The sequence below is a fragment of the Venustampulla echinocandica genome (assembly GCF_003357145.1).
Source record: "Venustampulla echinocandica strain BP 5553 chromosome Unknown scaffold_6, whole genome shotgun sequence".
Taxonomy (NCBI): domain Eukaryota; kingdom Fungi; phylum Ascomycota; class Leotiomycetes; order Helotiales; family Pleuroascaceae; genus Venustampulla; species Venustampulla echinocandica.
The window spans coordinates 693,374-718,080 of record NW_022474211.1 but is presented as its reverse complement, the minus strand read 5'-3'; the positions used below and the strand labels follow the sequence as shown (position 1 = coordinate 718,080).

Here is a 24,707-nt window from a genome sequence, read left to right as displayed (position 1 = left end):
TGCTGGGATCTCGAATATGACGAAGATGAGATGGATGATGAAGGGAACAGGAGAAAGAGGAATTGCATGCCATCTTATACACTTGCGAAGGCATTTTAAGGCGACAAGAATCTCCGGACATGAACAAGAACGATACAATGAAAATTCAATTGCATTAGATGTTGTAGTACTTGGCAATTGTGGCAGCGGAAAATATTGTACAGCCCGGAAAATCGACAAAACGCTAGCACAGATATCGGAGATAGAGGCATTCGACGGGACGAAGGCTTGGCCCCCCTTGGCACATCGGAGCCCCTGGTATTCTGGACGATCCAATCGGGCGCAACTACCAGATCTCTCGAGGCCAGAAAGCTGAGAGGCGATAGGGGTCGTCTTGAAAGATTTGTGATCTTGTTGTAAGAAGAGAAGGCGGAGTGAGTTTGAGGTTGTGGAGTTGTGATCTGCAGCGCGCTAAATAGCCTAACCTGAAGCGCCAAGAGCCTCCTTGGCTTCCCACCTCAACATCGACTTCTCTCCACCCAAAATATTCCGGGTGGCATAAAAGCGCAGCAACTTAGAAGGTTGATCTGCTCCGCCCTGGCCCTGCTATCAGCTATTATATCCGAAGGTTACAGTAGACGTCTATGAATATAGAGCCTAGGGCCAGTGGAACAGCCTCCTGCTGGCATATCGACAATGATACCGGGCCGTTCCTCTGCAAGATCTGCTCCAAAGCGTTCACAAAACGTATAGTTCGATTCCTTTTGCCCTCAAGTACAATCCCATTAGCCATTTGCTCAACTGTCGTGCTAGGAACCTCGAGGAATCGACACGTACTGTACTGTAGGAAGAAGTGGGTGGATAGTCTCCCGGTCTTGAGGAAATCATGTGCAGCTTGTCGGAAAGCCAAAGCAAGATGCGACTCGGAACTCCCAAATTGTAGTCGATGCGATGATAGGGGGATTACTTGTGTTTATGAATTGACTAGGAAGAGTGCGACCTCAGCCCAACAACCTGCATTTGCTCCGCCTGATGAGCCAAGCTCTGATGGTACATTGCTTGTTGATATCCCGGAACCGGGCAGTCAAAACGATATCCCTTGGAATGCCCATGCGGACAACGGCAATGACGCTCAGATCAGCTTAGATATAGATGCTCCCAGTCTTTGGCTTGCTCCTGTGCCCGACCTGACGCCTCAGAACGACCTCGCTCTCTGGGAACCGGATGCTGGATTTGTGGAAGACTTGGAAGTTTCTGACATAGGTGCTAATATTTCGTCCAATGGCTATTCAATCAATGGATCCCCGATCAACTGGTTCATCCCTGGCCCAACACCAAGCTTAACCCTCGACGCGACATTCTCAACTCCCGCAGACTGTATGTTCCATACCCCCTACCTAGTCCTTCGACCTATGGACCGTGATCTGTCCCCTACCTCGCCCAGAAGTCCATTCATTCACGCACATCTCTCAGCGGGCTCACATATCGGCCGCGCCTTCCTTTTGCAGAACTTCAAATCGTACGCCACGGCCCTTGCAACGAAGAACCTGCCGCCCTTCATCCACGGCACGTCGCTTCCATCCCCAGACCCGAGCTCGGGTCAAACTCCGACTTGCGCAACCCCACCTCCCCTACCGACACTAGAGATTTGCAAATCGATCGTCTCACTCTACACTACTAAGACACCTGCAACAAGCTCTTTCGTCTGGCGTACTATAACCATGGAAAAGGACCGCTTTATGAACGAATACGTGAACGGAGATGAGTGGACTGTGCTGTCTATGCTTCAGGCAGTCACGTTGTATATCCTTCTCAGGATCTTTGACGAGGACTCATTCTCCGCTGAATTCGACCGCGAGCTCACTAGAGCGATGACGGTGAGACTTTGATTTCCTCCACTTATCAACGAGCTAACGGTTCTTCCTGCTAGGAAATTGCCATCCAAGCTGAACAGTGCAGATTAGTCTGCAGTGCTGAGATCGAAGGCCGCCGTCCGGAATGGAAAGAGTGGGTGTTGGTGGAGTCGAAACGAAGGACCGTGACGGTACTCTTCATACTGCACCTTCTGTTCGACATCAAACCTGAACAACGGGCCAAATCTAAAGTCGGGCTCTCCGTTCTACCGCTTCCTGCCCATAAGCATCTTTGGGAGGCGGCGACGGAAGGTGAGTGGATAGAAAAGTATGACGAGATGCTGAGGGCAAGAGATAGGAGGTGTTATTTGAGGTATGCGGATTTAATGGCGCTTGGGAGGGGACATGGAGGGGATAAGATGAATGACCTGAATTCATGGATGGTGAGCGGTGATGCGTTTGGGATTCTAGTTCTAATGGCTGCGAATTCTCTCTAATTGTCTATCTTCAGTGAGCATTATCCCACATCTCCCTAAACCAAGCCTTATCCGCTCCTTCCTCCTCCTCCTCCTCTTCCTCACCCCCACCCGCATTCTTCTTCCTCGCCATCTTAGCGAGCAACTCGTCAAGCGTGCCAACCTTGACCACCTTCCCTTATCCATGCTGGGTCTGCAGGATCTCCCCAACAATAAGATAAAGCCTCGTATGTAGGTCTGCTGGGATCGAGTAGAGACACAGACCTGAGACGAACACGAATGGGTGCATTCAAGTTGTGCGCGGGGAGGAGCTCAAGTAGCCTGATGACCTTGAAACTTGGATGTGGGAGTGGCTTGTGCTTGTAATGAACGCCGTTCTCACGTAGCTCGCGACATGTTTCTCTCCAGGTCGCTAGGGTTCGCCTCTGCTGCCATTTCTCCCAGTAGTGGCTGGCGGCAAGGAAGAGTCCAGCGCTAAAGATCCCTGCCACGCATGTCGCGAAGTTTCTCGTTGTAAGACGGCCATAGATTCTGAGGCCAAGGGGGTCTAGCTAGATAGACGCAGGAGAAGGCCGATCGTCTGCATAATTGTTATATATGGACGCTACACACGTGACCAGGCCTGAGAATCGTGGATAGAAAAATATAGCGAGCCCAGGCGTGAATATAGTATATTACAACTAGGCTAATGTATATTACTAAGTACTGAAACATAGGGCCCCTCTATTCGCACTGGTGTAACTCCCGGACTGTATTCTTTTCCTCTTTGAGTATCTTTAAAATTGGAGCTATATTACTTTGTTATAGAACTTCTCTTTAAATACTTCGAATTTTAAAAATAGATTAATAGTTGCGATTAAACAAAGGCGAACAACTAAAGTAGTAATCGGTAGTATAATTGAAATAACCGATAATATAATTAACTATAGTCTTTTCTTTATTACTAAGTAAGTTTCCTTAGAGAGAAATAGTTAAAGAAAGTAGTATATTAATAACAACTTCGTAGACTTGTTAAGAAAATTTTTATAATTCCAAAACTATAGATTTGTCTCGTAACAGGGTACGTCTCGCTACGTAGGGATAGACGTTAGTACTTCTTCAAAGTAGCGTCTGCTAACTTTGCAAAGACAATAGTGCGACAAAGAGAGATCTAACTGGAATTGTCCTTGCATAGACTTATAACTCTTAGTAGCCGGTTTTATTATAATCAATTAATATAAAAAGACGAAGCTGTAATCGCTCCTTACTGTATTATATTCTTCCAAAGTCAGCCCAGGAGACTCAAAGCACCACCAAGCACAGCCACATACGCGCCACTCGCACGCCGCTTTTACACATCGCCTTTATCTTGAATCATTACATATCTCACAGATACACAGTGCACTCTTGCTTCAAACAACCCTAGATCGGTATCCCGTACCAGAATCATTGTTACCATACGCCATTGGCTGTCACATCAAGCTTCACCTGCATAGACACACCTATTAGCCCGGTAATGGTGCGCCCAGCGCCAAGCGGAGCCGCCGAGACCCAGCCGCTGCTCCCACTGGACATCGATCCGGAGGAAGAGGTGGATCAAGATGGGTGTTTCCCTCCTCATAACGTCCACGACTTGTGCCCGGCAAATCCACACGCCCATTTACCTGTTTATACGACTATCCATCGGTATTGGCTCTCCACCTTCCATTCGACCTCAATCGCTGATATGATATCACATTGGCTAACTTGAATCTCAGGATACGGAAAGATGTTATCCAAGCGATCGGTCTGTAGATCTATGTTTCGGATTTAGTGACCTACCTTCTGACTTGCTGATTGATTAGATGATCCCTACGGCATCGAACAGTTGCGAGATCCGCGGATGAACATATCTGTGGTGAGGCCGCTTGTCGATAAGCTTTACGAATTGAACGATGTCTCAATTGGTGCGTGATTTTTGCCTGTGTTCTATTCATCGTTTTCTGCATCTAACCAACTGGTGTTAATGGATTGTTCTTGAAATTATTTAAGTAATTTATTTTCTTAGACAAGAGAGCTTTGGATAGCCTGAGTAGTCTCGGAAGCCCCCATTGAAGCCAACTGTATATGTTTTGTCATTTTAAGTACTACGGTCCGAGTCCCAGCTTCCTAGATTTTAATTAGCATGGGATAGCTCCACGTCGAGTTTATGACATCGCTCAAGTTTCTCGCGGAAGACGTCAGAAATTATTGCCTAATTCAAGCAGTCCTTGATCTAAGATGTTGTTGAATTTAGAAAAGTTAGATGTTATACCATCAACCCAGTTCTACGATGCGTACCTATGACTACATCCCCCGCTATAATTTCAGCCACTCTCTCTCCATTCCTTACTTATGAATAATCAACGATACTAACTCTTTACCTCAAGTCTACTGCCTCTTAGTAAACCGTGTTAAGTTCCAGCGCGAACAACAGACATCTCATCTGCAAAGCGTATGCGCAACACGTGCTCTACTGTGCGAACTTCTTGCAAGTAGGATATTACGGCGATTCAATGAAGATAATCCAGGCGCACAGGGCCTGCTTCTGCTCGCCCATATATTAGTTGGGGCCTTTGACCCATTCCAAAATGCACCGGCAGAAGTCCTCGAGCAAAGCAGCCATGATTTATCATGGGCTGGGCAACAACGGATGGGGAATAAGAGAAAGATACCTGCCTTGGAGATGGCAATCATATCCGAGAGCAAGTTATTTCTCAGCTCTTCCGCATGTCAGAAGGTGGTCAATGCTATCTATGAAGGGCGGGTGGTCTACACACCAACATCGTTCCTGAATATACTTCCGGATCACTACAAGCAAAAACCCGTGTCTCTTTATAACCCCCGCAAAGCCCCTCTCTTCAACCAATATCGACTTATCGTCCCCAGGACGAGAAATTTGCTAGACGTATGCCAGTTTATAATACTCTTGGCGTTGTTCCTCGCCGTTATGACGGATAGGGATCCCTCCAAGTTTGGAATCCTCGAGTTAGTGTTTATCATCTTCACAATCGGCTTTCTACTTGACATATTCGCGACCATATTAGAGCACGGTAAGGATTTTTATTGACCCAGCGCTTATGAACAGTCTAATATTGGTCTTAGGTTGGGATGTATACACCCAAAATCTCTGGTCCTTTCTCGATGCTACATTTGCCGCCATCTTTGGAGTATACCTCGTTCTGCGCATCCATGGATGGCGAGTTGGTTCTCTCGAGCCCGCTCAACAAGCAATGGATGTGCTAGCCATGGGAGCGCCTGTTCTCGTACCTCGATTAGCATTCAATCTCATGTCTGAGAACATGCTCTTTGTCTCCCTACGAGCCATGATGAGAGATTTCACCATTCTTACTGTATTAGCAGTCTGGTGTTTTGCTGGCTTCCTCCTCTCCATGGTCTGGCTCGCTGATGGAGACCACACGCCTATCACCATATCTAAATGGATGCTCTGGGTCTGGTTTGGTCTCGATGGGACTGGAATCCAACGATCAGTTGAGTTTCATTGGCTTTTAGGTCCAATGCTGATGGTTGCCTTCGCTTTCCTTGGCAATACGCTCTTCCTCACAATTCTTGTCTCCATGCTGAGCACTACCTTCGCGACCATCGTTGCCAATGCTAATGCCGAGATTCAATTTCGACGAGCTGTCTTGACTCTAGAAGGTGTGAAGTCAGACGCAATCGTGCGTACACTGTTCCTGGTTAATACTTTGCACCACTGACACTGTGCAAATAGTTCTCCTACCAACCACCGTTCAATATACTCGCCCTCCTTATCCTCCTCCCCCTTAAATTTGTTCTCACCCCTCGCTGGTTCCACAAAATAAATGTAGCCGCTGTGCGAACCCTTAACGCACCCTTCCTCCTCATAATCGGTATCGTCGAGCGCCGCATCCTGTGGCCCAAACCCCGCCGCTTCCGCAACGCAGAAGAGCTTCCTAAACCCCCTGGGGTCCGCTCACGACCATGGGACTTCTCCCGAGGGTTTTCCATGCACGGCGACATCCAGGCCGTATTTGATACGGAGCCTCCGCAATCAGTGGAGGATGAGATTGCGAATGATGACGACCTAAACCACCCCACACTTGAAGATGAATATGTCCGCCAATTCGGCCGTGACGTCGAGGGGGAGAGGAGGAAGAAGACCGCGCCGAAGGATCGGAGGGATTCAGTGGCGCCGTTTGCGGGATTGCCGCAGCGCTTACGAGATTTGATTAGCCCAGAGAGCGAGGATGAGAATACGGAGGACGTTAAGAACAGACTGGAGGCGTTGGAAAAATCCACGCTGAGGATTGAAGGGTTACTGGGGAGGCTGTGTGCGGATTTGGATGATGGGCTGGGAAAGAGGGAACGCGATTCGGATGAAGAGGGAAATGGGTATGTTGAGCCGAGCACGCTGAGCGATTTTGATACCACGGGAACTGGCGAGACCAATGATTAATGTTCATTGCGTAGCCTGGATTGGTATTGTACTTTAACGGACTGAAATTGTACTTTGTAATACTGTACGTAGGTAGCATCGGTGTTGGAACAACCTAATATGTTTTATAAATGCTCCCTACCTTATTTGATTTCTCAGGCCTACTTTAGATTAATTTGTACATAGGTAGGTAAGAGTAGACAGGTTTAATTAGCTGAGTGTTTTGTGTTTTCTCAGGCAAAAAACAGCGGATCATTCTCTGTCTATCAATTTAGAAATATGTCCTTGGTGAACCGCACCTTAATAGTTAGACTAGAAATATTTCGATTTTAAAGACTTCTCTAAACCGATATAGTCCATGCCGGCTGTCGGCTGCTGCCATTCATTCGCCTTTGCGAAGCTACCTAGGCAAATTCCCAAGGGGTGTAGTATCAACTGATAACGTATCTCTGTCTTCAAGCTTACATATTTTAGCATTCCGACGGACAAGTAGTAATATGTTAATGCTTATCAATTTATTGTGTTCATGCTTATGTATGGAAGGCTATTATAAAGGAGGTTCCTACTGGCATGGCTAGCAGGAAGCCGAATTCATCGCTCGCGCTATGTCCATAAGGCAAATATCATCATTGTCCCAAGCACTCATCTATCCATCCATTAGATGTAAAGGGTACCCTCCCTCCCCCGTCAAGGACCGTGCAAAACCATTGCTCCAAATACGCCGCGCTAGCCTAACTGAACATAACCATAATCCGCCCGAAGCCCAACCTAGCGTAACATGCTCCGCCAATCGTTCTGGAGAGTTGTAAAAGGAAATTAATGGTGTGAAGAGGTGTGTAGCTTTACTACGATAGAAGCCGATCGATAAGCTCGTTCTGCGACGGTATTATCGGTAGATGTCAAACTGGGCGATCATGAGAGCCTTGATTACTTGAGGCAATACCCAGGACTTGGGCCCGTTGGGAGGCATTCTGATGATTCATAGTCGGGTTGACAAATCTAGCCGACCCAACTGATGTTGGACGACCTAATAAAGCAGCCCGGCTACTTCCAATTCTCCCTCGGATTTGTCGTCTTCGGTTCTCAGGAGAATCGGCGGGAGAAGCTCGATGTGGCGGTGAATGCCCCCACGACTCAGCGGCCCTGCTTATCGCGTAGTCATAGTCGTCTTGTGTTCGCTGCTGGAGGCCTGTGGTAGCGTTCCTATAGCGAAATTAGCAATGCCCTCTACCCCAAAAATACAATTTCAAGAGCTCTTCTCTTACCTTCCAGCTTCCTCAGAAAATGCCTGGTTATGAAAGCCATGGAGCCGGTATCTATGAGCTTCTGCAACTGCCATACGATCTCGCTGCTGCCGTAGAGACTCCAGAGCAACCGACTTTCTGACTGACAGCTCAGATGGAAGCTTATCACGACAGTACGGGCAACTATCGTTCTCTTCAAACCACTTTTTGATGCATTTATCGCCGAAAACGTGTTTGCACTTTGGCAGGCGGAGAGGACTTTCAATCACCCCCTCAGGATTGCCAATGCCAAATTCATTGTAGCATATAATGCATGCTGTTCGTCGTTAGAGCTGCTTTGTAGCTGAATAAACGACGATGGGCAAGGGATGGGTGGTCAGAGATACGGGTAGGTCCATATGCCAACTTGGAAAGGTTCGTGATACCGACACAATGTGGAAAATACGAGATTGGGGTAGGAAATAACAACTGATAGAAAATAGGAGGAGACTTACTTTGATCAGCTGCTTGAAGTTCCTGGACATTAACCTTTTCTAACGAGGCGATAGCTTCTTTAGATGGCACTTTCTTGCTTGCCGCAATCGCCCTATGCATAGTTGCCAAGGCGCGCTGCTCATCCCTTTCCAGATTAAAATACAACTCGGGATCTCGTTGGCGACTCTCGATATCGATATCGGCGTCATCATCATCGTCTGAGTCCAAGGCATTAATTGTTCGTCGCCTTGGGAGTGTTGTGGGATCAAGCCAGTTCGACATTCGGCCGTTATACCTCGATGATCTCTGGGGAGCTAAGTATCACAGTCAGTTTCCAGGTCAATCATGAAATAATGCGTGCGTGGGGAAGTCTCTACCTCCTCTCTGTTCCAAGGATGTTGGAGGCAGCTGTGGGTTTTGTATGGAGCCCTCCGCAGCTGCATCGACAGGCTGTCGTTGTGTAGGGTCTGGTAGGTGATTCGAGGAATTCAGCCGGACATGTCGATGAATATAGTAAGGTGGTATGTTATTCGAGGAAGTGTTCAGCCTGGGCTGTCGAGGAAAATGACGTTGTGGTACATTGTTCGAGGAGGTGTTCAGTCTGGGTTCTCCAGCGTTAAACGTAGGTGGCACGAGGCCAGGAACAGGCGCTGAAGAAACACGAGCAGAATTTCTCCCGTTGGGCTGGTCTGGATGAGGGTGGTTGTTTGCGGGTGGTTGTTGTTCCATGAAGGCGCCATAACCAAATGGGAGCGGTTCGAAGGCACGTATGTCACCCCAAGGTGCTATGGGGAACCCCATAGGCCCGTTCTGTTGGCTGTATACCGAAGGGTCAGGAGCTTGGGATGGAATGCCCTGTTGAGCATCACCGAAGCCCTGCCAGCTATGAATCGGGGCATATGATCCGTGTTCCCATTGTGGAATGTTGTGTTGTGCTGTGAAGGCAGCTCGGTTGGGGATATTCGGGTTATTATTGGCATTGCGGTTGCTCTGGAAGCCCCAGGTATTTGTGTCGTGGACGGGATCGTAGTGCTGGCCATCGCGAGCTTGGGAATCCAACCCGCCGTTGATAGCGTGTTGAGATTGCTGATAAGGACATCGAGAAGCGGTGTTCGGTGGCCGGCTCTGATTCATGTGGGGGTCGGTCATCGTGTAGTCCATGGGATCCATGGCGAGCAACCCCGCAGCGCAATGGCCCAGCACGAGGACCAGCGAGCAGAGGGAGAGGTTGCGAATAACCTCAAGATGCAGAGTCCGGCCTGGATCTCGCGACAGAAGTCAAGCCACTCGAGTTTAAATAGCGGTCGAGGGTGAATGTGAGTATGGATGTGGATGTGGATGGTTGCGGTTGCGGTTGTGGTTGGGTGGTGGGTGTTGGTCAGTCCGGCCGTCGACGTCGACGGGCTGGCCAGACGGTGAACAGTGACGGCGGGGGAGCGGGATCCGTGAGCATAGGAGGGCGTATCAGTGTCAGTGGATGATGGTCTGGATTGTACTTTCGTAGATGCGAGTTGAGATCAAACAGAGCAGAAGTGCAGAGGCCGAGACGAAGGAGAAGAGGTGGGAAGTTGGGCTCGGGGGATGAGGAGGAAGCGGAGGTGGAAGTGACGAGGCGTACAAGTTGCGTTGGAGTTGGACCTGGAGTCAGCGACGGAGGCGGAGATGGAGGTTGGATGGGATCAGGCTTCTCGCTGGTTTGGGTTTGGATTTGGGTTTGGGGCGGTGGGAAGTCGGTGTCGGAGCCGGCGCCTGTGTCTCTGTCTCTGGCTGTGGCACTGTCTCCGTCTCTGTCCTGTCTCTGTTTCTTATGTCTTTCTTGTGCTCTGGCGTCCTGGTGCCTGTGTGTCCTGTTTCGGTGTCTGCCGCTGAGTGGTGAACTACTTTGGTGCTACTCGACTACGAAATGCTCCCGTACGAGCACAGAACATGTCCAGTCCTGCACGGTATAGGCACTGTGCTTCTACTTCAGGTGTGACTTTGGCGCCGCTCTGCCTTCTTCCTCTTCTCTCGCCTCGGCCAACGCCGTCAACGTGCGGAACAGCTGAAACAGGAGGCTCGATTGCGGTGAAAAGTGGGAATATCCGGATAATATTCCTCGAGTATGTCAGTGTGTGGTTCTTCTATATATATCTCCCTTGTACCTGGATAGGCGCAGAGCAGAGGGGCGAGCGGGCACCGGAAACGAGAGCGAGAGAGTGAGAGAGAGTGAGAGAGAGAAAGACAGTCTGAGCAGCCAGCGAGACGGGGCCAAATAGCAGCAAGCAGAAGGACGAGTTGATGCGCCGAGTCCCGGGTCTCGAGTCCAGCGTCAGTGAGTGTCCAGGCATGCTACGTACTGTACTTCGTACAGGATGGATATATGATAATACTTTCTGCCCTTCTGCCCTCTACCCCGTAGGTTGCCAGGACCCGGACTCGTTCCCTTCCAGCCATTGACATCGCCCATGCGAGCTCCTTGACGCTGGTTCCGACGGGCTCTACCTAGCGAGCGAGCGGCAACCGGTCGACATGCCCAGGCATAAGTCCATCATGTGTTCGTACGGCAAGTAGGTGCAGTACTTATCTACGATAGAGGCACATGGAGGAGCGGAGTGGAGTGGAGTGGAGTGCATAGCTATAAGGTATGTGTGATGCTCCTCATATCAATGCTCCATCAGGCAGGTGTATGTATGTGTGTGTGTGTGTGTGTGTGTATTCCATATTCCACAAACGTGCTGTTTCTATTTCGGTCCCTGTTTCTGTTATGCCATAATGTTTGTATTTTCTTTCTGTATTTGCATTTCTGCTGCTGCTGCTGCTTCTACTACTGGAGAAAATGATATCATTATTAACCCCCCCCCCCGCCGCCGTCTTATCGATTGCGGAATCAGCTGAGTGAGGCCGCCGACTCACCGACTCCCCCCGAGACATGATTTGCCCCAAAGCGCTGGCTGGGCTCGACGAAATGTCCTTGGGCTTAACTACCAACACTCCCTAACCTGATTTAGCCTGTCCACTGTCCGCTACCCACTTGTGTCAGCCCGCCAGCAAGCAAGGCAATTATTGCCAGCAGAGCGGAACGAGGAGAGGCGAGTTGCCCCTCTTGAGCAGTGGTAGCTCCGGCATGTTGCAGCAACTACGCACGGAATGCGGAATGCAGTAGTTAGGGAGTTAGAGAGTTACAAAAACCCAGTCCTGTATCATCTCGAGTCAGTATCACCGGAGATGCCTGCTTATTATTGTTCTTCCACCAGTTCGGTCCGGACCACACCACATAACCTCTCCAGCTTCCACTCCAGCTCCAACTCCAACTCCAACTCCGGCTCCAATTCCAACTCTAGAGTAGAGTTCCCGGTGGTGAGTCCCAGGATTTCCGATTGACAGTTTCTCTACTGCACGGGTACAGTAGTAAACCACCCCCTGGTGCTATGTTTCTCAGACAGTCTGATCGGCATGCTTCTTCAAGTCATCTCTTTCACCCGTAGCTACGGAGAGAACAATCAACCAGCCACTATCCAGCATACAAACGGAGTGCTTCTATCATATCACTTCTCCCCTCGGCGCTCGCGCCCAGCATTACTCGTATCCGCCGCCTCCCCTTTTTAGCCTTCTCCTTGCCCCTCACAAACTGCAGCGGCCAACCACCTGCCACGTACTTCGTACGTTTGCGGCTCCGAGCCTACAGATTACTCAGTGCTGCGTAGCTACGTACGGAGTACACCATTACCTGAAGCGACGGCAACAAAACCGCCTCTCACGGTTATATGAGCTGTATGGCTCCGCCTCTTCCTCCGTCCCTTGACCTTGATTATTGATCGTGCGACCTCACCAAGATTTTCCTCGACTCGCTGTTCAGCCCAGCCTTCCCGCCCGAGCCACTCGCTGGACCACGACCGAACAGGAATCTAGATTCCAGCATCGATTCCTCATCTCCAAGGCTCTATCCCGATCTCAACCGAACATCCCCAGAGGAAAAGCTACGTACGCTTCGAGGTCCATTTATTGCCTGCTACACCGCAAAAAGCATTTAACCCAACCGCATCATTCCTCGGGGTCATTTCTTGAAAGCTCTTGGCTCATTACTTCCAATTATTCGCTCTTCCATTATTGCCCTGCTTAGTTGTTCTCTCTTCTATCATTACCCTTAATTATTTTCCTTGCACGACTCACTTCTCCTGGTCCCGCGCACTACAGATAATAAATACAAGATAGGAAAAAGCTAAAACTTTGCCACCTGCAAGATCTCATTTTCTATAACCTGCTTATGGATAACGTTATATTATCCTACTTCGTTCACGTGGTATGTGGCTCAGATACAAAGTCAAGCGACAAAGCATGTGTGGGGGATACCGGAATGTCATAGGCCTGACAAGCCAACCGCATGCTGTACGCCCATATTATCTCGCTTTTACTCCAATGCGGCAGTTAGGACGTGGCCATAACTATACCTAAACTACCCCGAAGAGCGGAGTCTAGTATTGGCCAGGAAAAGCTAGTTTGCAGCAAGGTGGGAATACGAGTAGTAGTATTCGCCGTTAATCCGGGCACGGTATTGCTTATAGTCGTGTGCCCCCCCACCTGCGTTCGATAATCCCTCTCTACCATACAAAAGTGCCGCGCATGCGCTTGTGCTTACTCTTTCAATGCGGGATGCAGCCTCGTGATGGGTCAACATGAAGGATATACCGCCCTTGAAATATGCCAGCTGCAAAGATATACTCAGCACCTACGTAGCGCGATTCGGCCCTAATAAATCGTGGGTATTTGATTGTCCATGTCCTATTTTGCATGCAACGAGAAGAGCAAGATGCTCAAGAGTGAGTTGAAGGAGACACTCGTCTTTACATATTATTATGAGATCTTCCCAGGAGTTGAAGAATCTTTAAGCTATGTTAATGCTTCCTGCTTCCTCCGGGAGTACCAGGCTGCATTTTCAACCTGATAACTTCGGGTGAGCAGAAATGACATAGCAATGTTGTGGCACCTGATCGTTATAATAAACCAAGCAACTTGGGATATCGTCCTTTTCGGGGCCAAACCTTCAGTGTATCATGATAGATAAGCTAGTAGTGGATGGATGTATTGGCTAGCAGTTATATTTAGTAAACAACCATGGGGAGGTGTCCAAACAACGGCCGTGGAAGGTAAATTTCATTAAGACATAATAAAAGGCCACTTTTTTCTCCTTTTTTGGTAGTCCAAGAATTGAGAAGACATAGACGATATAGATATATATATCAGGCAGTGTGCAACACTAACGATTTGCTATTCTAAACTGAACTTGAAACGAAATATATCGCTAACTGTACGCAACAGCCCTCAGTAGAACTGACCAGCTGTGACATAGATGCTAGCCGTGGGAGCATTGAATACATTCCTAGGCGTGAGTTCAAGACTGCTTCAGCATCCGGGGCTGTTCTTCTTATTGGCGAGGCTGTCGTCTTCATGGGAATCAGCTCGTTAAATAGCTTCACCTGGAATTACTTAGCGGTAGGTACTTACCCATCTCCCATACTTTATCTATCACTTCAATACTGATTAATTCTGCAGAAAATGGACGTCGAAGGCAGTATCCCGTTGAAAAATACCCACCGAGCTGAAATTGATCTATATCGAACAATTTCAAAGATTGTTTGGCAAAACTTCATGGATTTGACGGAGGGGCGAGTGCTGTTATGGAGCTCACTATGTTAGAATATAACACACTATTTCTAGGTCGTATTTGTTTAAACCACCCAAGACTCTTACATTATATAATAGCAACGTGATCAAGATAGCAAGTGTTCGCATTAGTAGTTGCCGGAGCCTTCAACCAAAAGAAAAAGAAATCAAAGCGATGGTTGTGGTTATACGCTCTTCTCGGACCATCTAAGAGCTAAGAAACAGCTATTGCCGTTTCGTTCCTGTCGCCTTTACTAGATCCAGGGCGTGGATATCTTTAGGTGGTCCCCTTGCTTGGCTGCCCGATTACATCTTGGTCTTGCTTAATGCTTTCAAGCGACAAAATGCCCCAACCTATATGCCACTCTTCACCGCTCGCTCGGCATAACTTTGCTACTACCAAAAGGCAGGTATATATATTCTAATAAGAAAAAGCCATATAACGACAACCTAGCTTTTTAAGATACTCCCCACAAGTATCACACGACACCTCATATCGAAGAGAAATATAACTAGGTCTAGCGACAACATCGAAGCGGCAGAGATTAATTGGCTGTGGGCAATGAACTCTTTTGCCTTTTTGACCTTGTAATTTTTTATTTAGATACCTTGTTTTGTTTTTGTTTTTGATTCTACCCCTTCTTTGCACCTTTTTGTGGGGCGGGTCAAGCGAGTTAGTTGAGCCGTATAGTGAGGACGGACGGTTAACGATATGTTTGATCTGAGTTGATTTGACAATCTCTGCGTATTTCTTAGGAGAGCATGACTTTCAGGGTCACCATGGCCACCAAAAGTGAGGTAGAGAGGCTAACTTAGCCCTCCATGGCTTTATGAATTTTGTAGCCCGTATTAGACTATCCCTCAACTCCAACTACCTAGCTATTTGTACAGCACAGTATCCATAACGATAGAAGCGCCTTCACCGATGCATAGGTAGGCTCATTCTCTCCTCACGTACGTCCCTTTATTTTCAGCGCCACAGCATAATTTTCCATACCTGTTCCAAACCAAAACTGCGGGGCCCAAAAACGCTTCATGACCATAATTACTACTTCCGCAATAGTTTATACTTCCCACCGCTCAATTCTAACTCCCCTTCGGCGACTTTAGTAGACAAGAATTCCTGTAACTCCTCATTGTTGTACGGGAAGCCATCCGCAATTAGCATCTTTAGCATCATGGCGATCTGCTGAAGCGGCATCTGGCTAGACGAGTTCTTCAGCATGCCTTGGATGAATTGCCAATACATTTGCATCTTTTCTGCCATTACACCATTGTTTGGCATTAGGTTGGCCTCGTCCATACTTTCATCGTTGACAGCGGCCGTTGACGCTGCAGCTTGTGCATTAGAGCGCGCCCGATCTTCTTTGTTCAATGTCTCAAGCACCGCGAATCTACCTGGGGAGATTTCGTGCAGGGCGAGCTTATTGACCCAGAACTTGAGGGCGCTTCGGATGAGGTTCTCATCCATCTCTAGTTCTTGGACCAAGTCTTCAACACTTCGTTCGGCAACCGAATTATCGTTTGCATCATTTTGGAAAGCCCAGATCACGGTAGCTTGCCAGGTATGGACTTCTTCAACCAAGGTGCGGTCCTCGAATTCGAGTTCAACGGTTGCCTGTCCCAGTATGTGGAGCCAGGTAAGCTTTCGAGATGTTTTTAGGGATGTAAAACCGTCCTCGTATCGTTTTTGAAGATCTGCAATATCACTTGGAACTCGGTAGCTCTCTTCCTGAAGCTGAGGCCAAAATAGCCGCGATAAGACCTTGGCGTGTAGGGATGGCTTGAACAGCCCTTCTGCGCTCATGGCAAGTTCGTCTACCAAGAAAGGGGTTGTGCTAGCGGCGCTAACCTCCTGCGCGCTAGGATCCAGCTTTTGATTTCTCCTAATCACGCTGTTGACTCTTCCAGAATCTTGGATATCCTTGAGCATGACCTCGCAAGCCTGAAGTGGTCCGTCGCCATATCTAGATTTCAATAATTCAAGCACCTTGATCTGTGATATATTAGCAATGTTCCTACAATATCGAGCCAAGATACTTACTTCTCTCTCGAATCCTCCATCATTCTTCAGCAGATTATCCCCCATGACGTTTTGGAACTCCTTAATAAACACATCTTGAGCTCCCAAAGCACCTATAAGGGTTCCAATAATATCGGCATTTTTCGATCTTTTGTACCCCGAGCCCGCATCAACGGGATCAGGTACCCACTCCATATCATGCCAGTCCAATTCCTCGTCGTTTGCCCTTACCTCACCTCCCTTGCTGCTGTTGTTGAGCAACTCGGCCAGCTCTGTTAACTTTTCTCCCCAGCGGCCTAATGGCTTTCCTTCGGCATCAGAGGTATCTGAAAGTAGCCCAGTAATGATACATCGAACTGTGTCTTCGCGTGAACAAAGGTACAATTGGAGTGGATACGCAACTCTATCCAGAAGAACTTTTGAGTGATCGAGGGAATGGAATGACCATATCATAGCGATGTAAGTTTGTAATATCTGCAAGGTTGATGCTCCCGGATGCAGAAGCTTGTCGGATAATGCCTCAGAAAAGACTTCCGTTAAGTGTAGGCGCCTCTGCGGCGTTGTAATAGCTGTCCGTAGGTCATGTAGTGCTCCACTGCTATGCGGCCACTTGCTAACGATACCAAACAATTCGTTGATTCGGAGTTCCGCTAGGTGGCCAATGCTCATTTCCTTGTACTTTTCCTTATCTGCCCAAGTAACTTGTGCTTTCTTGTCGACTATACTGAGCACCTGAACCGCAAGCTTTGAATACCGGTTCTCAATCCATTCACATAGATTTGTTGTGCACTGAGATGGCGAGGAATGATGGACTGTTCTTGGAAGGATAGATTGTCGTCTCTCTGTATCCATCGTTGAAGAGCCAAGCGCGTCAGGCTGTTCATTTTCAGGAGACCACAGACCTTCACATCCTGTATAGACATACCCAACCATTGCATTGTTCATGATTTCCGCGAAGATGATTTGAAACTGCTCCCCAGCCAGACCAACATTTTTCAGAGACTCCACAAGAGCAAGGGTTTCTTGCCGTGCCTCCTCTGATCTTGGACCCTCTGTCTGTATCACATGGTTTTCGTGATCATTCTCTGCTGACAGACCAAGGACCATGGGTATAAAGTTCTGTAAGACCCTCTTCAAGGCAACCGAGAGTGGCTCCATGACAGAGTTGTTGATGACAGCGTGAAGATCCCTACGAAACTTTGTTAGGACAGGCATAGCACTGCCAGGAGCTGATATATCCATTTGCTCCTTGATGATCGCAAGCCCATGAAGGTATTGGCGGTGAGCCGTTTCTAAGGCTAAAATGCTTCCACGGATCACATCTTCTGGAACAGGTCGGTCTTTAAAGTCAAGTATAATTGGGAGGACTTGATGTAAGAAGTGTGATCGGACTTGTTGGGTATGCCAGACAATAATATCTTCGGTGTGGGTAACGAACGGTAGCCTAGTGCGGGGATACAGCAAGTCCTCTAATGCTTGATCGAAGGCGCCATCAAGGGAGTTTCTTTGAGGTTTCAGTTCCCCTGGAGAGCTTAGGTTTTTGGGGAAGTCCGGAATTATCAAAGTATGCGTGACCAAGTGCCATGCTCGGTCCCATCGCACCTGATCTCGCACATGACTTGATTCGCTCAGGGAATGAGAACGAACTGATTCTGAACCTCGGACATTAGACAAGGAAGGCTCAGGGAGGTTAACATGTCCAGAGGGCTTCGGGCCTCCCCAAGCTTGTCCGGGAGTTGCCCATTGTCCAGAGGGCGTAGCAACGGGGGTGGGTTGCGAGGTATCGCCTTGGCCGAAAACCGAGTTGAAGACGCGTTGCCGGCGCGTGGTGAGGTCTTCTTGCCCGGGCATTTTCATTTTCGGCGCCGCTGAGCAATGACACAGAACTCCAGCACAAGCATCGCCGAAAATGACTAGTTCGACGGGGTGGGAAGCTGGCTGTTGTAGTGAAAGGTTGGCACTTTATGAGATCTTCGCGTCCATGTCTCCTTCGCTAAATGTCCAGAAGGTCGGTTCTTCCCGGGCTTGTAGTTTGTTTACATTTTACTGAATCGAGCTCGTGCTCAACGCAACGAAAAATATTTGATATACCGATGCCTAATTAATGCCAACCAACGGTACTAACTAGTAAAAGCTGGAGAAATATTCGTATTCAGTTGTACCCCAGTAAGCTGGGGTTATGCTTTAATGATTAATTGAAATTTTGTTCTCAGCTCTTTAGCATGGTAAAATCAAAAATCTAATTGCAGACGGATCGGTTTTATAATGGATAAATCCCGATGCCGATGCTGATGCACATTACTTTATATACTATATATACTATACAGAAGCGCCAGGCCAAATTATTACGGGTATATGCAGTACCGCCTAACTTATATCCCCAGCAAAGGCTACGCTCGAAGCAAAATAAAAGCAACTGAGCAATGAGGTGCTCGCCAGACTCCGTCGTTATCGCCATTTTAGTTGTACCGTGATCTCCAAATATCCAGGAAAATATACAAAAAAAAAGCCGTCAAGCGTAATTCATATCGACGTAACCCGCCGATCAGATGATGATATGTTCCTCGGTCGCATGTTTATCACCGACTCTAATTCTCTTAGCATCCGTGTATTTGCCTCGGCTTTGTCTTTCATCGAGTCCCGCTTGGCCCTATCACCCTTCATTTTTGTGATGCGTTCTTCTCGTGTTAATGTGCTTCTAGGACGTGGAACGGCAACCGCTTCAAAAACCTCCTCTGCATCCGAGGAGCTCAAGTCCATGCTGGACCGCGATAGCGTCTCGCCGTTCAAAGCCTTTAGTGCATCCAATGCTCCGCCCTCCTCAACAGCGGTAACACCTCCCAATGAGATTGTTGGTGAGAGCATACCGCTCATGGATGAGACTCGCCGCTCATTTCGGTCTATATTGGAGGCCAATGCATTCTTTCCATCCTCCCACTCTTGCATCAACGCCTTTAAATCAATACCAATAGATTCGTATTGCATCATAAGGGTTGTGCCAAGTTCTGCGACATCCTCGGTCTCATTCAGGTTTTTGTCGGATTCCTCACGGAGAACGTGGAGCTTTGCCTGGAGGCCCCGGATGCCTGAGGAGAGCGAGCTCAACTTGCGTAGCTGGGCACGCCAACGCTCGCGGTTTGGCGTTAAGGGTATCTTAGGGGTAGCGGGTAGGGAGAAGCCTAGCTGAATTAGCATATACTCGAGATGCGGTATCTGGGATAGAGATAAGTCGTACTTTCTTCCTCGCGAAGGATCTGATGCAGACGATCCGCGGTCTCGCTTGTAGTAGATGTAACTCCGTGAATCTGGTCTGAAGCCATATTCCACCGTACGAAATCGGATTTTCCACCATGAGCATCCAGAGCCATAAGACAGCAAAGCAATACTTTCCTACTCATATAAAATCTTGCAGCCAAGATCTTCAACACACGGACAGACTCCAGGTCGTCGAACTCAGTCTCAGAAAACCCCAGCATTGCCTCTGCGACATCGGAGTCGTTGATGTCGTAAATATCATAGTATTTCTCCAGGTCCATTTCTTCCGCGAAGGGTTTAATAGCTTCATACGCCTGGTTGTAGCGGGGTATGACTCCAGCGAAGCAAAAGCGGAGTTGTTTCCTAAGCCGAGCACATCTCCTGGTTTGACTTCGCTCGTCTAGTCGGCTAACCGGTGGAAGAGGGCTGCTTCTAAATTCATGTTAGCGGGCTTCTGAATCGAAAGGGGCAAGAGTTGCTAACATCCTGTATCCGCGAGACACGAGTTCCACTTCTTGGACGAGGCTCAGGGCACCCCCTACAGCAGCATCCAGTTCTTGCGACTTTGTGACGAATTCCGAAATCCTCGACAGGATTTGATGTCGGAGATACTGAAGCCATTGTCTGCGCATATAGGCGAACAGGACAGCGGCCAGCAGAGCGAGTATAATCAGGAATATGGCTATCCGCCCCTTGGCCCACGCAGAGCCTCTGCCCCCTCGGGCCCAATGTATGAGCCAGGCCAAAGCAAAGGCGAACGTGGCAGTCAACAGTGCCCCGGTGGGTGTGAGAGCAACAAGTTGTGGCACGTCGGGTGGCTGTAGGGTAGCATCTTTGGATTTTCGATGGCCTGGTTGGCCAAAATATGGATGTGGATTCAGCAGCTGCGATGCGACTATGATATAGCGGAAATGCTCTAGAAATCTCGAATTGTCCGGCCGACCTAACCTGGAGCTGAGGACCTTCTAGAATAATAACTTAGTTAGGCGCTTATCAAACGGGGTGGGGTAGTTCTTACAGAGCAAGAATTCCGTATGATAGCCACTGCATTTTTGTGCGGTGTTCCCAAGCGTAATGGAGGCGGGAGGTTATTGCGAAATTCGAGCCGTGCTCTTGGTCTGCCACGAGGTGCAAAGGAAGGGCTCGAGGTCCTTGAAGGCGTCTCCTGCCCCTTACTGGTAATGCCAGACAGTTCCTCTCCCCCCTCACCTGTTAACGGGTCAGCGGTCAGCCATTTTCTCCTCATCGACAGTACGATATACCAACCTTCAAGGTAATTGGCGAGAGGCGAATCTTCAAATACTACCGACTCCATCGAATGGGATGCTCGCGGTTATCTCATGTCAGGGTGGGCACATGCGGCGGCCATCCCGATCGTCCTGGAAGCCCTCAAGTAGGTGCTGGCCGGGTTAGTTCTACTTCGGCGGAGGATGTTCTAGGAGGATTCGAGAAGGGCGGCCTGGAGGTGATGCGACACGGTGGCTGGAGTTGTGAGCGCTATTATAATTAAGGAGAGTAGAAGAATAGAAATGATGTTATTAAATGGAAGATGTTCGCTGTAGGATTCAATTTCACGTGGCTCCACGGTGTCCGTAAAATAGGTACAAAGGACAAGGCGCGGAGATTCGCGACGGGGGTTTAAAATGGCCGTCCTCCGTGCACAATGGAGAACTGTATCGTTCCCTGCACGGTGAATCTCGTTCGTTATGCATCAATCATTTGTCACTTGGCAAACACGACCCCAGATTCCCCCTTTCTACCACGCAGATCAAGGGTGCTTAGTTTGGTGAAGTCATTCTGGGGGTTTTCGCCGCGTCGGGCCTTCTTCGACGTACGGAGTACTGTGCTCTGTGCAGAGCGTTGGGAGTACGTACCTACCAGCAGCAGAGGAGAGCTCTTCCTCAAGAACGATCGTGGGCCATCCGCAAACACCTTCGTCCAGTTCTCTTACTCCTTGGCTGGCAATACACTTAGGCCCCGATTTCCGTCGGCGACTCGTCGCTGGTTGATATTTCGACCTTGCAATCGCATCGCAGGGCCCCGATCATATCGGACATCCTGCAAGTTCCACGAGGCAATGCATATGGCTTGCATACATCCGACAGTCGCCTATGTCGGGTTCTGTCAGCCCAGTCGGCGATCAAAGTCTCTCCCAAGTGTGTAGTATGGGCAGGACCGCAGCTGGGGCAAGCGCCTCAAACCCGAAACATTTTTCACACGTACCGGCGTCCCCGTGGGTTCTTGTCAGCCTACAGGCCAGAACAGAGAGTGGTTTCCCAGGGTTGATATCGAAATCGACCTGGCCCTTGAAGAATTGAAGAAGGCAAGTTAGTCGGTTTGAACTCTGGGTTAATCCCACCTTCGTTCCGGTAATACGACGTCACAGCCACGTAATGTTACAGTATGCTTAAGATGCAGGTCGAGATTTTAGAGCCTGACCGAGGGACCAAGGAACCGATGTTAGTTATCATCGCCAAGGGTTAGAGATATTTTGAAATCTGTATCTACAATTTAGTGACAGTAGCAGTTGGCTGAGATTAAGCATCATAGGTCTATTACGAAACCTTCCTGAGGAAATTTTCTTCTAGTACCGTTTCCGGTTTCGATATACCGCGTCTCGGCATCCGGCGAGGAATATGGGCTGTCGTATCTGTTATATGCAAATCCATACTCGAGCAGCTTCCGAAGCTACTTGTGGGATATTGAATTCCGCTATGCAGCGCCTTCGGACAATTAAGATACACCACTACACGACGACGACTATAATACGGCGTAAGCATACGAAGTACTCTTTAGTAAGGCTGTGTAAGTCAGGAGCGAAGGTGCATTTCCAAGGGCGACGCTGACAAATATACTCAGACTGTACGAAGTATTCGTAACGATTACGTTGTGCCGACCATCAAAACGTCTCTTGCAGTGCCAGTATGTAGAAGTGGTCGGCCGCAGTCAGCCACACTTCCGGGCCGCCCCTTGGGGTTCCTTGGATCTCAAATCTCACAGTTTCTTGTAATGTAATATCATTGGCCACAGCTCCTACGAGTGGGCGCCACATGAGGCGTCCATTCCCGGATATCCACAGAAGCGCTTAGTCTGGTGAGCTGCTTTCACCCTCCGCGTTGACTCCCAGACGGCAGCATGTAATTGCTCATCATGTTGAACTAGAAAGCCACCTCAAGCGATAATTTCATCTCACCTAATGCTACTGCCATTCACGCCACCAAATCTTTATCTTCTGCATTGGCTTTGCCGATGGAGACATGGTATATGACGTCCAGTATCACTGCCCATGTAATCCTCCCTTGCCCACCACGAGAATTATCAGGCCAATATCTATTGGGTCGCTGCAAATGATACGTCTTTCAGGTTGTTGTGGTTGTAATTAGTCAACCTTCTCCCCGTATTCGGCGGAGTCTTTTGAAGGATCAAGAGATCCTAGACTACCAGCCAGCACGCAAGTTAGCGCTGCTATTGTCCGAAACGACTATCAAATAGCGTTGCCCTGCTTTTCTCGTTGCTACCATAGTTTCTCCATCGGCTTCTTAAAGCTGAATATCTCCCTGCACCTCACTCAGCAAGCGGCAAAGGCCTACGTGCTCTTCTCTTGATGTATGGCATCCTCCAGTCTACCTGCCAATATTTCTTACCCCCTCACATTCCCTTTGCTCAGTCTAGCTTCTATATCAAGATCTTAGTTGTCCCATTTCGCCTCCCATCACCATCACCATATTCCAATTTCCCTCCCTCCTTCCTTTGGTTCTGATTTCCCTCTCCATTAAAGCACCCTTCCATCTTTGTATCCCTTTTAACGCCTACCCTTATCCAATATGTCTCGACAGTCAGGAGGCTCAAGGCAGCATGGCAGTCAGTCAAGAAATATAGATGGACACCATGAGGGTGTAATTGCGCAAGTCAAAAGCATTGTCACGCAGCTTGACGGGGTCCTATCGTCTTCCCCTCATGAATGGGCGACCTATGTTCCATCTGCTCGCTCAGCTATGGGAGCAATAGATAGGATACACTTCTTTCGGGACCGTCAGCGCTTCGCGGAACAGATCTGGGTTCTTCAAGGCCTTCAAGACTTCGCGTATCATGATCCAGATTCTGGATGTATCAGAGACATTGCGGAATGGTGTCAGATAGCTTGGCTACGAATCCTTCAAGATCATCCAGAGAATTTAGAAGCACTGACTGGTAGGTCTTCTTTGCCAATGTGTATATTCATTCCAGGTGGTTTGAAGCTTCTAACCGGTGACTCGGCCATAACTGAATTGGATGCCGTAACTAATCACCTTTGCGACATAGGATTGGGATCAAATTGGCTTCAAATGTCGCAAGCTACCCTAGCTCAGATCCATCGCCAAGAAGGTACCGGCGTTTTAGGTCAAGGTAGGAGACTGGCGGACAACGCACCGTTTTTATGAGTGTACTGATTGCAAAGAAGATTCTGACGATGCAGCAGCATATCCACCAGATCCACGACGACAAGGACCTCTATATGTTGAGGCTCGAGGATACCTGCAACCGGCTGTCGATTTCTATGCAAGGGCTGTGCAATCCGCTAATGCTCGGGGATCAACAACTGGTGGCCTACTGGCTTCAGTAAGAATACACACCTATGTCTGATCTGCAACACAGCCTGATACTCGCGTTCTTCTAGGCTGCCGAATCGAATATGTCTCTGGGAAATGTGACAGCTCCTCCGGGAGATGAACGGCATTTTACTCAAGCGATTCACTACTTGCGCCTTGCTGAAGCTATCCCAAATTTCCTGCTTTCCACCTACCTACAGGAGTATTTAAACGATTACGGAAGATATGTCTCTTAGCGCCTCAATTCCCGGTGTTTCTATCGGCTCTATAGCATTTCGAGCGAGCGTGTTTCTTGATTTTTGGGGGTTGGAAAAAATGTACTAGGAGTTCTAACTTATTTCTGATTCTGAACCGATCCTTTTCCCTTTCTTGTGTTCTAGCATCGTTAGACAGGTTTCTTGATTCTTTCAAACACCGCATTTTCTGTGGAGCGCTATCACACACTGGGCAAATTTGTTTCTCATTAGACCTCGTCCTTTTATTTCACTAGTCAATTTTACTCGTTAGATCAAGACATGCATCCGTGATAATGGCTTCTTTGTTATGTGTTTTAAGGGACGTGTAGTTAGGTATTTCAATGGGAAAGCGCCTATTTACAGTCAGTTGGACAGTACTACCGCGCATCATGATCCTCACGACCCATGGCATATTCCAACATCAGCATTTATGGCCCCCATATTTTGTGCTCTGGTTGAAATGGTGGAAAACTACATTCTACATCGTGTCCGACTCTAGATGTGCTTCCAACCACCTAGCTAGA

The 24,707-nt window shown here is 48.5% G+C and overlaps 7 protein-coding genes across 7 annotated transcripts; 3 read left to right on the top strand and 4 right to left on the bottom strand.

Moving 5' to 3' along the window:
- Positions 1 to 865: 865 nt before the first annotated feature.
- BP5553_07649 (Uncharacterized protein) lies at positions 866 to 2,543 on the top strand (the record flags this gene model as incomplete). The annotated part of the gene is made up of 4 exons (XM_032016272.1): positions 866 to 918; positions 968 to 1,856; positions 1,910 to 2,144; positions 2,344 to 2,543. The coding sequence occupies 4 exons, from the start codon at positions 866 to 868 to the stop codon at positions 2,541 to 2,543; spliced, it is 1,377 nt and encodes a 458-aa protein (XP_031867503.1).
- Positions 2,544 to 3,803: 1,260 nt separating this feature from the next.
- Positions 3,804 to 6,743, top strand: BP5553_07648 (Uncharacterized protein; the record flags this gene model as incomplete). Its single annotated transcript, XM_032016271.1, has 6 exons — positions 3,804 to 3,973; positions 4,045 to 4,073; positions 4,132 to 4,233; positions 4,696 to 5,358; positions 5,411 to 5,985; positions 6,039 to 6,743. The coding sequence occupies 6 exons, from the start codon at positions 3,804 to 3,806 to the stop codon at positions 6,741 to 6,743; spliced, it is 2,244 nt and encodes a 747-aa protein (XP_031867502.1).
- An 878-nt stretch (positions 6,744 to 7,621) lies between these two features.
- BP5553_07647 (uncharacterized protein) lies at positions 7,622 to 9,610 on the bottom strand (the record flags this gene model as incomplete). The annotated part of the gene is made up of 4 exons (XM_032016270.1): positions 7,622 to 7,925; positions 7,988 to 8,282; positions 8,461 to 8,754; positions 8,818 to 9,610. The coding sequence occupies 4 exons, from the start codon at positions 9,608 to 9,610 to the stop codon at positions 7,622 to 7,624; spliced, it is 1,686 nt and encodes a 561-aa protein (XP_031867501.1).
- Positions 9,611 to 9,818: 208 nt separating this feature from the next.
- BP5553_07646 (uncharacterized protein) lies at positions 9,819 to 10,886 on the bottom strand (the record flags this gene model as incomplete). Its single annotated transcript, XM_032016269.1, has 3 exons — positions 9,819 to 10,278; positions 10,322 to 10,534; positions 10,777 to 10,886. The coding sequence occupies 3 exons, from the start codon at positions 10,884 to 10,886 to the stop codon at positions 9,819 to 9,821; spliced, it is 783 nt and encodes a 260-aa protein (XP_031867500.1).
- A 4,242-nt stretch (positions 10,887 to 15,128) lies between these two features.
- Positions 15,129 to 17,954, bottom strand: BP5553_07645 (uncharacterized protein; the record flags this gene model as incomplete). Its single annotated transcript, XM_032016268.1, has 2 exons — positions 15,129 to 16,076; positions 16,125 to 17,954. The coding sequence occupies 2 exons, from the start codon at positions 17,952 to 17,954 to the stop codon at positions 15,129 to 15,131; spliced, it is 2,778 nt and encodes a 925-aa protein (XP_031867499.1).
- A 672-nt stretch (positions 17,955 to 18,626) lies between these two features.
- BP5553_07644 (Uncharacterized protein) lies at positions 18,627 to 20,673 on the bottom strand (the record flags this gene model as incomplete). Its single annotated transcript, XM_032016267.1, has 5 exons — positions 18,627 to 19,282; positions 19,339 to 19,790; positions 19,842 to 20,323; positions 20,377 to 20,567; positions 20,625 to 20,673. 5 exons carry the CDS (start codon positions 20,671 to 20,673, stop codon positions 18,627 to 18,629), a joined length of 1,830 nt encoding a protein of 609 aa, XP_031867498.1.
- Positions 20,674 to 23,182: 2,509 nt separating this feature from the next.
- On the top strand, positions 23,183 to 24,183 carry BP5553_07643 (uncharacterized protein; the record flags this gene model as incomplete). Its single annotated transcript, XM_032016266.1, has 4 exons — positions 23,183 to 23,549; positions 23,586 to 23,744; positions 23,800 to 23,957; positions 24,016 to 24,183. 4 exons carry the CDS (start codon positions 23,183 to 23,185, stop codon positions 24,181 to 24,183), a joined length of 852 nt encoding a protein of 283 aa, XP_031867497.1.
- Between the last annotated feature and the right edge of the window lie 524 nt (positions 24,184 to 24,707).